This window comes from Equus caballus, chromosome 17, assembly GCF_041296265.1.
Source record: "Equus caballus isolate H_3958 breed thoroughbred chromosome 17, TB-T2T, whole genome shotgun sequence".
Classification (NCBI taxonomy): domain Eukaryota; kingdom Metazoa; phylum Chordata; class Mammalia; order Perissodactyla; family Equidae; genus Equus; species Equus caballus.
In genome coordinates this window covers 19688816-19701262 of record NC_091700.1, presented here as the reverse complement: position 1 = coordinate 19701262, position 12447 = coordinate 19688816, and the positions used below count along the sequence as shown (strand labels likewise).

Here is a 12447-nt window from a genome sequence, read left to right as displayed (position 1 = left end):
AATTCTTAGTGGAGCTAGTATAGGATAGTGGTTGAGACTGGGATTGTTGTCATCCTACCTATGCTAATAATTTACTTGCTGTGTTAATCTAGGCAATCTGGTTAAACTTGACAAGCCTTGGTTTCTTCTTTTGTAAAATAAGGATGATAAAAATGATGTCCACTATTAGAGGTATTGTGAACATTGAGTGAGACCGTGTATGTAAAGATGTTAGCACCCTGCCTTGCATATACTACACGTGTAATTAACATTACTATTTTTGTTATTTATGACTATACTATTGCCCCTTGATTCATGTCTTCTGTCTCTTCCTAGAGTGTCCTCAAATTAGTAGGTGCTCAGTTAAATATTTACTTGTTGGGGATGGGGGTGTGTGTGGTTAGGATGAAGGGAGAGACTCTAGTACTAAGAGATTGTGACTTGGGGGCTTCCACTGTGTCTTCCATAGGGGAAATGGTAGGATTAGAGTCTACAGTGGTGATGACTTCCAAATGATAGCTGTGTACTCGGCAAGCAGTGTGAGAGGTAGTAGAAAGGAGTAGAAAAAGGAAAGACATTATTAGTGCTGATAATGGGAGTTGAAAGACTTGAGGATAGTGGAATAGGAATGAAAGGCCACAATACCAGGTTGAATTGTGAGGATGCTGGTAGAAGGATTGTTAAAACGGTCTTATACCACACCATCTACTGGTAAAGAGAGTCATGATGGTATGACACGTTTGGAGGTCATTTGTTTGTGAATGACTTTCTAAATTTATGGTCTACAATTTATGTGCCAGCTTCAAGCTCAGAAGAAATCAACCCATAAAAGGGAGCTTTAGTTTCACCACTTCTACCTTTTCTCCTTTACTGAGGAGACTATTTAAACAAAATTGTGAAACTGGAAGGGATGGCAACCCAATCAATCATTATTTAAAATGGCACATCCCAGAATAATTGATTCTTCTCAAGACTCTTCAGAAATGTATGCTTATGCAAGTACACATACAGGCATATAGAAAACAGTAACCATGAGAGAGGGAAATTTTTAAGGTCTAAATCTCCTAGAAGAAAAAATAGAGTTCTTTGAAAATAGTTTCATTTCTTGCTGTAAGAGAGTGGGAGGTTTGTGTTTTTACTTCTTGGTCGTTTTCCATGTAAGTTAGGACCAAGTTTGGAAAGAAGAATGTATTTATTTATACAAAAAGGATTAAGTTGTTGGTAGAAACATTTTTTTCTTTCTTTCTTTCTTTCTTTTTTTTTTTTGAGGAAGATTAGCCCTGAGCTAACATCTGCTGCCAGTCCTTCTCTTTTTGCTAAGGGAGACTGGCCCTGAGCTAACATCCATGCCCATCTTCCTCTACTTTATATATGTGACGCCTGCCACAGCATGGCTTCACAAGCGGTGCATGGGTCCACACCCAGGATCTGAACTGGTGAACCCTGGGCCACCAAAGCAGGACATGCAAACATAACTGCTGTGGCACCAGGCTGCACCCGGTAAAAAGGCGTTTTTAACCAGTCATGAGCAAGTTAGATCTTAGGAAGTGTAAAAGAGCCAAGGATTTGGAAATATACTGTATTTCTTTATAGATTATTTACTTTGTTAATCTTTTTTTTTTTTTTTTGCTGAGGAAGATTTGCCCTGAGTTAACATCCCTTGCCAATCTTCCTTTTTTTTTTTTTTTTTGCTTGAGGAAAATTAGCCCTGCGTTCTGTGCCAGTCTTCCTCTATTTTGTGTGTGGGTTGCCATCACAGCATGGCTGAGGAGAAGTGTGCTGAACTTAACCACTAAGCCACAGTGCTGCTCCCCGTTAATCTCTTAATAGACTATATATTTACATTAGTATGATAAATATAACTATTCTCTAAGCTAATAATATGGCCATGTTCAGCTTCTTTCATTTCTTCTAGTAAACTGTATTCTGTCTTATATCTGGGACTCATGCTGTGACGTTTACTGAGAAGACTCTTATCCTCCCTTCCCTATCCCATCCAGTTACTTTCTATAAATTCCCTGCCAAAGCCCTCAGCACATTCTGGTAGGAATTAATGTTTGTCTTGTTTACCACTATTTTTCTACAGATAGTATCAGTATGTTAAATAAACTGATAATATATCTGTTACTGCCTGTAGATATTGATATAGTCACACACACACACATATATGTCTGCCTCATGTATAAAATTTTCAGAAAATATTAATAAAAATTATTTTTCTGATTACTAGGATAAGCGTATGGATTCATGTAATTAAAACATGCCCCTTGAGTTGTTTTTATAGTGATAATTTAAGGAAGAAGAAAAAGAAAGACGTGAATAGACAAGTTCTAGAGAAGATAGGCGTACAGATCACTGCAGTATTACTGAGCATTCTGTGTATTTGTGTCCAGTATTCTAATAGGCTCTGTGCAGAACACAAAAGTGGTCGAAAACTAACTGCTCAGGGAAACCAACTGTCCAATTAAGGAGGGAGAATTAACACTAGTCAGAGAACTGAGATCAGCCAAAAAGGAGCTGCTGATGACTTTGGAGAGGTTTAAACAACTGGAATTTGTGCTTTTCCCCATTTCAGTTCTAGTCAGTGAACATCATTTGTGTGTCAGGGTAAATAATAGGGTCAGTAGTAAGTGTGAAAAGGGGGTGGTGTGTCCAGGAACGATGTTGTGGTCCAAGTTAGAGCAGTGCCTTAAGGAAAACAAACCAGGGTGAGAGTGTGCTGTTGAATTTCACAGATAATACTCACATTCTGTGTCAAGATTACTATATTGACCTTGGTATCTGTGTCAAGTGGCATGTCATCTTCCACTCTACCTAGGACACAGTGCCCAGCCATGGGTAGGAGAATAGTGTGGTAGTTAAATATTGAAATACTTTGAGTCAGACACCCCTGGTTTTTTATCCTGGCTCTGCCATTTACTTTACAGTTTCCATATCTACGGTGGTGTCTATTTTTCAGTTATTGTGAGGATTAACTAAGTAATCCATGTAAGGTATTTAATTAGTACAGTGCCTAGCACATAGTAAGTGCTCAACGGAAGTCTAACAATAAAGATTTCGATATTATCTCTATCAGCATTTGAATCAAGATCTAGGTCCCACTGTCTGAGATACAAACTCTTACACTAACAGTATTTTACCTATTCTTGTTCGTGTTCTTCACTCACAATGTGAATGTATTTCTGAAAGAACTATTTTGCAGATATGATGTATGCTGTCTTTATGAAAACACAACTTTACGTGCTCTGTTTGTTGCCTACCTGTCTCTCTGATCTGATCTTCTGCCATGCTGTTCCTTGAACACACCAAGCTTATTCCCATCCCGTAGTCTTTGTTCTCACTTTACCTCTTGCTTAGAGTGTTCTTCCTCCAGAGAGCCCCATGGCTCACTAGCTGCACTTCATTTAATCTCTTTAAATGTCACCTCCTTAGAAAGGCTTTCCTCGATTATCCTGTCTAAAATATTATTCTTTATCACTTTCTTCTCCTACTTTATATTTCTATGTGGCACTTCTCACTGTCTTACTTTTATACTTTTATTCCTTAATTGTCCTTCTCCCATTCTGGAATGTAAGTTCCCTCAAGTTAGTCTTATTCAGTGCCTAAAACAGTGCATATTAGGCACTCAGTAAATATTTGTTAAATGAATGATTTCAAAGTTTGAAGATTGTTAGACCTAAATGCTAAAATTACTCTTTAAACATTATTCTAGAAGTAGCTAACTTGGGAAATCGTACTGAAAAAACCTTAAATTGCAATTTCTTTTCCTTTTAGAAAAATATTGACTATGGTGAGATGATGGGGAAATTGTCTCTTCGTAAACAGCGCTTCATGCAGTTTTCTTCACTGGAATATGAAGGAGAATATTATATGACACCACGGGACTTCCTCTTTTCAGTAATGTTTGAGCAAATGGAACGTGAGTTTTTTGTTTTCTAAGTTTAAAAAAAATCAAACATTAGGGCTGAAAAACCTATTTTTGAGAATTGGTAACAACTTTTCTTCATTTTAATTATCATCATTCTTTGTACCTTGCATTTACTTATTATTTAGACTGTTCAGTCCTTGTGACATGAGTGTAGTTAAAACTTTTATATGTATTTATCTGAGAAATAGTTGTTATGTATATGGGGTTTTCTAAAGAAAAACAGGTAAATTTTTAAATGTCACTAATATGTTATTAATAGAATAATTTATCCAGGGTGTTAGTTTTCGGTGTTATGATGTTTTAAATTGGGTCAAAAAAAAGAAACTAAATTGGAGCAGTTAGGAGGGCCATATAATGTAGTCATGATGCCATTGATTAAAAAGCCCTGAAAAAACAGAATGAGAAGCAAAAATCCAAAAGCTGTGCTTACATGATTTTATTTCGTAAACTGTCAACTCTTAGTTATTCCAAGTGATATCAGAAATTCTTAGTTTTATTACCCAAACTAGTCCCTTTTTACTTTGAATAAACTAGATACAGTCCCATCCTCTGTGCCCTATTTTGCAGAAGTGTTCTGTGAAAACTTCTTGGCTTCCTGATACCTTTCAAAGTGTGCTGGAAGTACTGTCTTATCATTAGCTGTATCGTCATGCATTGCTTAACGACAGGGATGTGTTCTGAGAAATGTGTTAGGCAATTTCATCATTGTGTGAACATCATAGATTGTACTTAAACCTACATAGTATAGTGTACTACACACCTACTCTTTATGGTACTAATCTTATGGGGCCACCATCATATACACAGGCAGTTGTTTACAGAAACGTCGTTATGCAGTGCATGAATGTATATGAAATGGGTGAAATGGGCTAGGGCAAGATGAGCAGTAAGAAGTGTAGATTGAGTTGAAAAAGACTGAGAAGTCTTGGGAAGGCATTATTAATATTAAGGGACGACTTGAACAAAAACAAAATGAATGATAATGGCGTGTTCTAGGGACAGTAAGTTCACCAATCACTAGAACCAAAGGATTGCATTGGGGAATAGTGAGAGATCAAATTGAAAAACAAATAAGGGCCAGATTGTACAGAGGATTTCAGTGACCCTATGCAACCACTAGAGACATTTGGTGGCAATGGGTGGACTTCATCTTGAATGAATGAGGAAGCAATGAAGGTTTACAAGCAAGAAAATAAGGTGGTAAAATATATTTAAATTGTTTTGGTACAGCTTCTTTGGAGGAAAGCTTGGCAGAATGCATCAAAAACCTTAAAAATATTTACTCACTTTGAATGCAATAAGTTCACTCCTCGAAAATTTGTCTAAGTAGATCATGGGGAAATACTAAAAGATTTTTTTTTAAAGTGGTTTAGCCTCTTCAACATGTAAAGAACTTGGACATTGTTACTCCCATCCTCGTGGCAAGAAAAAAGCTGAAGAACTAAAAGTCAGCAGCTTTTCTTAGCTCCATCAGTGAATTGAGACCACAGGGCACACAGGCTGTACTGGAGACAGGCAGATGCGGAGAAGTAGAGCCTCCTTGGAGCGGAAACTGTCCAGAAATCACCACTGGTGCCCAGATACCACCACTGGAGCCAGCATCTGGTAGAAATATTTAAAGAGTAATTGGCTAATTCTTAGAATCTGAACACAAACTGACTTGAGAGAGAAAAACTTGTGAAGACCCAGCCGTGAGGGGCCCATATAGTTTTATGAATTTTACCTGGAGGAGCCCCACCAAGTTCTCACAGTGAAGATCAGAAAAATTCTCTCCTTCTTCCCTCAGGGGCAGGAGAAAAGCAACCATTTTGAAATACTTCTAGAGCATTCTGTTCTCCTTAACAAAGGCTTGCTGAGAAAGGAAACTATTTTACCAAAGTCTAACCCATTGGTGTTTTACCACAGTCTAACCAACCTGGAGGAATGGAAATACCCAACTTCAGCCACCTCTAGCCTTTCGGTCTCACTTAAGAGGGAAAAACAAGAAAACCCAAAAAACTAAAAGTACTTGTGAAGATCACAACCCAGGGAGACAGGCTCACTAACAGGCTGAGACCTAATCATAAGATTATAGAATACTTCCCCTCTCCCCACAGCTCACCACACATCAGTAGGGCTCCTGTATAACAGGGGAATATAGCTGAAAGAACTGCAGCTTTCAGACCTTATGTAAGAAGTTTCTAGGGAAATGAAAACAAAACAGAAGACAAAAACAAGGACACCAGAGGAATTTTAGCCTCTGACACCTACAACTACAGCATGCAGTAAATGTAGCTTGATGCTAGCCAGATGAACATAGGACCTCACACTAAAGACCTGTCTACCTCAGTAGCATTTACTCAGTACATCATATCTGGCTCTCAGCAAAAAAAATCAAATGGCATACTAAAAGGCAAAAAGCACAGTGAAGAGACAAAGCAAGCATCAGAACCAGATTCAAATACAGCAAAGATTTTGCACTTATCAGACCGAAAATTTAAAGTAACTGATTTATATACTAAGGGCTCTAACAGAAATTGTGCACAACGTATAATAGCAGATGAGTAATGTAGGCAGAGATAGGGAGACTCTTAGAGTCAAAAGGAAATGCTGTAAATAAAAAACAGTGTAACAGAAATGAAGAATGCCTTTGATAGACTCATCAGAGTAATGTCCTGGGCCAAGGAAATAGCAGTGAGATTGAAGATATGTTAATAGAAACTTCCCAAACTAAAAAGAAAAGAGACTGGAAAAAACCACAATATCCAAAACTGTGGGACAATTCAAAAAGAGTACCAGGGACATAATGCCACTATGAGAAGGAGAAGAAAGAACAGAAGAAGTATTTACAGTACCAATGGCTCAGAATTTCCCAAAATTATCAACACCAAACCACTGATTCAGAAAGCTCAGAGAATTCCAAGCAGAATAAATACCAAAAAGTCTACACCTAGATATATCATATTTAAACTGCAGAAAATCAAAGACAATCTTGAACGAAGCCAGAGGAGGAAAAAAAATCTTACCTATAATAATGTTGTATGTCAATTATATCTCAATTTAACAAAACAACATTAAAAAAACCTTACCTATAGAGAAACAAGGATAAGAATTACATTATACTTCTCTTTAGAAACCATGCAATCTTGAGGAGAGAAGGGTAAAATATTTAAAATTTTGAGAAAAAATTCACCAACCTATAATTCTGTATCCAGTGAAATTATCCTTTAAAAGTGAAGGAGGAATAAAGAATTTCTCAGACAAACAAAAACTAAGGGAATTTGCCATCAGTACACCTGCTTTCCAAGAAATGTTAAGTTCTTCTGAGAGAAGGAAAATGATACAGATCAAAAACTCACATCTACATGAAGAAAGTAAAAGTTGGAAATGGAATAAATGAAGATAAAATCACTTATTTTTCTTAATTCTTAACAGATGTAACATAACAGTTTATTCAAAATAATAAAAATAATAATAGCAATAACATACTGGATGATCATAGCTTATAGATAAGTGAAATAATGCATGATAGCAATGTTAAAAGGAACAGGTTGGAGGAATTGGGAATACTCTTAAGTTACTTGCACTACCCATGAAGCGGGATGGTGTCATTTGAAAGTGAACTTAGGTTACTTGTAAATGTATATTGCAAACTTTACGGAAACCACTAAAAAAAGAAGAAGAACAGACCAAGCCCAAAATCAGTAGAAGGAAGGAAATAATAAAAATCAGAGCAGAAACAAAAGAAATAGAGACTAAAAAAACGAGAAAAAGTCAAACTAGGAGCTGGTTCTTTGAAAAGACAGACAAAATTGACACACCTTTAGCTACACTTACTAAGAAAAAAGGGAGAAAGATCAAATAAAATCAGAAATGAAAGAGGAGAAATTACAATGGACACCTCAAAAATACAAAGGATTATAAGAGAATACTACAAAAAGCTGTATGGCAACAAATTGGATAATTTGAAGAAATGGATAAATTCTTAGAATCATGAACTTTCCAAAACCAAATCAACAATCTCCAGTATGGAGATCGAAACAGTAATCAGAAACCTTCCAAAAAATGGAAGTCCCAGACCAGATGGCTTCCCTGGTGAATTCTACCGAAAATTAAAGAAGACTTAATACCTGTCCTTCTCAAGGTCTTCCAAAAAATTTAGGAGGCAGGGAAGCTTCCTAACTCATTCCATGAGGCCAATATTACCCTGGTACCGAAACCAGACAAGGACAACACAAAAAAAGAAAATCATAGGCTGATATCACTGATGAGCATAGATGCAGAAATCTTCAACAAAATACTGGCAAATCAAACAAAACATTAAAGAGATCATACACCATGATCAAGTGGGATTTATTCCAGGGATGCAGGGATGGTTCAACATCCACAAATCAATCAATGTGATACACCACATTAACAAAATGAAGAATAAAAATCACGTGATCATCTCAATAGATGCAGTGAAACCATTGACAAGATGCAGCATCCATTTATGATAAAAATTCTGAAGAAAATGGGTATAGAAGGAAAGTACCTCAACATAATAAAGGCCATTTGTGACACACCACCAACTAGCATCATATTCAATGGTGGAAAACTAAAAGCTATCCCTCTGATAACAGGATTAGGACAAGGATGCCCACTTCACCAGTCTTATTCAACATAGTGCTGGAAGTCCTAGCCAGAGCAGTTAGGCAAGAAAAAGAAATAAAAGATATTCAAATTGGAAAGGAAGAAGTAAAACTGTCATCATTTGCAGATGACACAATTTTATATTTAGAAAACCCTAAAAACTCCACCAAAAAATAATTAGAACTAATAAATGAATAGAGTAAAGTTACAGGATACAAAATCAACATACAAAAATCAGTTGTGTTTCTGTACACTAACAACGAAATAGCAGAAAGAGAAATTAAGAATACAGTCCCATTTACAATTGCAACAAAAAGAATAAAATACCTAGGAATAAATTTAACCGAAGTGGTGTAAAACCTGGATACCGAAAACTATTAAAATGTTGTTGAAAGAAATTGAAGAAGACACAAAGAAATGGAATGATATTCTATGCTCCTGGATTGGAAGAATTAACATAGTTAAAATGTCCATACTTCCTAAAGCAATCTACAGATTCAGTGCAGTCCCTATCAAAGTCCCAACTACATTTTTCACAAAAATAGAACATTGAATCCTAACATTTATATGGAACAACCAAAGACTCCGAGTAGCAAAAGCAATCCTAATCAAAAAGAACAAAGCTGGAGGTATCACACTCCCTGATTTCAAAATATACTACAAAGCTATAGTAGTCAAAACAGCATGGTACTGGCACAAAAACAGACACACAGATCAATGGCACAGAATCAAGAGACCAGAAATAAACTCACACACCTATGGACAGCTAATGTTCGACAAGGGAGCCAAGAACATACAATGGAGAAAGGAAAGTCTGTTCAATAAATGGTGTTGGGAAAGCTAGACAGCCATGTGCAAAAGGATGAAAGTAGACTGTTATCTTACACCGTACACAAAAATTAATGCAAAATGGATTAAAGACTTGAATGTAAGGCCTGAAACTATAAAACTTCTAGAAAAAAGCATAGAGGGTATGCTCTTCAACATCGGTCTTGGCAGCATCTTTTCAAATATCATGTCTCACCAGGCAAGGGAAACAAAAGAAAAAATAAACAAATGGGACTACACTGAGCTAAAAAGCTTCCACACAGCAAAGGAAACCATCAACAAAATGAAAAGACAGCCTAACAATTGGGAGAAGATATTTGTAAACTACATATGTGATAAGGGGTTAATACCCAAAATATATAAAGAACTCATACGTCTCAACAACAAAGAAGCAAACAACCCAATTAAAAAGTGGGCATGACATCTGAAGAGACATTTTTTCAAAGAAGATATATAGATGGCAAATAGGCACATGAAAAGATGTGCAACATCACTAATTATTAGGGAAATGCAAATGAAAACTACAATGATATATCACCTCACACCTGTCAGAATGGCTTCTGTTAACAAGACAAGAAATAGTAAATGTTGGAGAGGATGTGGGGAAAAGGGAACTCTCATACAGTGCTTGTGGAAATGTAAACTGATGCAGCCACTATGGAAACAGTATGGAGACTCCTCAAAAATTTAAGAATAGAGCTACCATATGATCCACTTATTCCACTTCTGGGTATTTATCTAAAGAACACACAAAAAAAATGTGTAAAGGTGTGTGGACCCCATGTTCATTGCAGCATTTTTCACAATGGCCAAGACTTGGAAACAACCTAAGTGTCCATCAGTGGATTAATGGATAAAGACGACGGTGTATATATATACAATGGAATACTACTCCGCCAGAAAAAAAGAGGAAATGTTGCCACTGCGACAACATTGGTAGACCTTGAGGGTATTATGCTAAGCAAAATAAGTCAGATGGAGAAAGTCAGGTACCATATGGTTTCACTCATAAGTAAAAGATAAAAAAAAAACAACTACAACAAACACACACATGGATACTGAGATTAGATTGGTGATTACCAGACGGGAAGAGGGTAGGGAGGAGGACAAAAGGGGTTATAGGGCATATGTTTATGGTGATAGATGGTAATTAGTCTTTGCTTGGTGAACAAGATGTTGTCTACACAAAAATTGGAATACAATGATGTACATCTGAAATTTATATACTCTTATAAACCAATATTACCTCAATAAAGAAAGAAAGAAAAGAGATGTCAAAAATTGAAAAAACTTTAGTTAAATTGACCAAGAAAAAAAAAAGTGAGAGAAAACTCAAATTATTAGAAAAAGAAGTGAAAGGAATCATTACTACCAACCTTAAAGAACTCAACAGGATTATAAAGGAATACAATGAACAATTGTATGCCAATAAATTAGATAACTTAGCTGAAATGGGCAAATTACAGTTTTCTCTCATTCTAGGGTATTGTCTTTTCACTCTCTTCATAGTGTCCTTTGCACAAAAGTTTTTGATTTTGATGAAGTCAGATTTATCTGGGGTTTTTTTGTTGTTGCCTGTGTTTTTGGTGTCATAGATGAGAAACCATTTTCAAATCCAAAGTCAGGAAAATTTGCCCCTGTTTTCTTCTAAGAGTTTTATGGCTTTAGCTATTAAGTTTAGGTCTTTGATCCATTTTGAGTTAATTGTTGTAAATGGTGTAAGGTAAAAGGTTGCAACTTCATCCTTTTGCATGTGGCTCTCCAATTGTCCCATTGCCATTGTTGAAAAGACTATTCTTTCCCCATTGAATTGTCTTGGCATCCTTTTCGAAATTCATTTGAGTATAAATGTATAGGTTTATAGGACTCTCTCTTCTATTCTCTTGATCTGTATGCCTGTCCTTTGCCAGTGCCACATAGTCTTGATTACTGTAGCTTGCTATTTAGTTTTGAAATCAGAAAGTATGCGTCCTCCTACTTAGTTCTTCTTTTTCAAGATTCTTTTGGCTATTTGGGGACTCTTGAATTCCATATGAATTTTGGAATAGGTTTTTCTATTTCTACAGAAATCACCATCAGAATTGTAATAGGGATTGCATTGAATTCATAGATTGCTTTTGGTAGTATTGTCATCTTAATGATACTGTGTTCCAATCCATTAATACAAGATGTCTTTCCATTTATTTAAATCTTCTTTAATTTCTTTCAGCAATGTTTTGTAGTTTTCAGTGTACAAATTTTACACCTTCTTGGTTAAATTTATTCCTAAGTATTTTTTTCTTATTGATGCTATTGCAAGTGGAATGGTTTTCTTAATTTCCTTTTGGGATGATTCATTGCTATTGTATAGAAATACAACTGATTTTTGTGTGTTGATTTTGTATTCTGAAACTTTGATAAATTCATTTATTAGCTTTAACAGTTTTTTGTGAATTTCTTAAGACTTTCTACACATAAAATCATATCTTCTACAAATAGAAATAATTGTACTTATTTCTTTTCTATCTGGGTGCTTTTTATTTCTTTTTCTTGCCTAATTGCTCTGGCTAGAACTTTTCATCACATGTTGAATTGAAATGGCAAAAGCAGGCATCTTTTTCATGTTCCTAATCTTACTGTTAAAGTTTTCAGTCTTCATCATTGAGTATAATGTTAGCTCTCATTTTACATTTTTACCCTTTATAATATTAAGGAAGGTCCCTTCTATTCCTAGTTTATTGAATTTTTTGTCATGAAAGGGTGTTGGATTTTATCAGATGCTTCTTATCCATTGAGATGATCATGTAGGGGTTTTTTCTCTTTCTCTTAATGTGGTATATTGCATTGATTTATTTTCACATCTTGAACCACTCTTGCATTCCAAAGATAAATCCCATTTTGTCATGGTGTGTAATCCTTTTAGTGTGCTGGTGAATTCTGATTGCTAGTATTTTGTTGAGAATTTTTACACTGTTATTGGTAAGGAATTTTGGCCTATGGTTTTCTTGTAATGTCTTTTTCTGGCTTTGTTATCAGGGTAATGCTGGTCTCTTAGGATAAGTTCAGACATATTCCCTTCACTTCAATTTTTGGAAGAGTTTGAGGAGGACCGGTGTTAATTC

General features: G+C 35.8%; 1 protein-coding gene across 1 annotated transcript in view; it reads left to right on the top strand.

Annotated features, from left to right (window-relative positions):
• The window catches only part of MICU2 (mitochondrial calcium uptake 2), a 134627-nt gene that overhangs the window by 24021 nt on the left and 98159 nt on the right, over nt 1-12447 (top strand). Inside the window, exon 2 of the mRNA XM_023621384.2 lies at nt 3754-3898. Within this exon, the coding sequence (XP_023477152.1) occupies nt 3754-3898 (145 nt within the window). The remainder of the gene's footprint in view (nt 1-3753; nt 3899-12447) is intronic.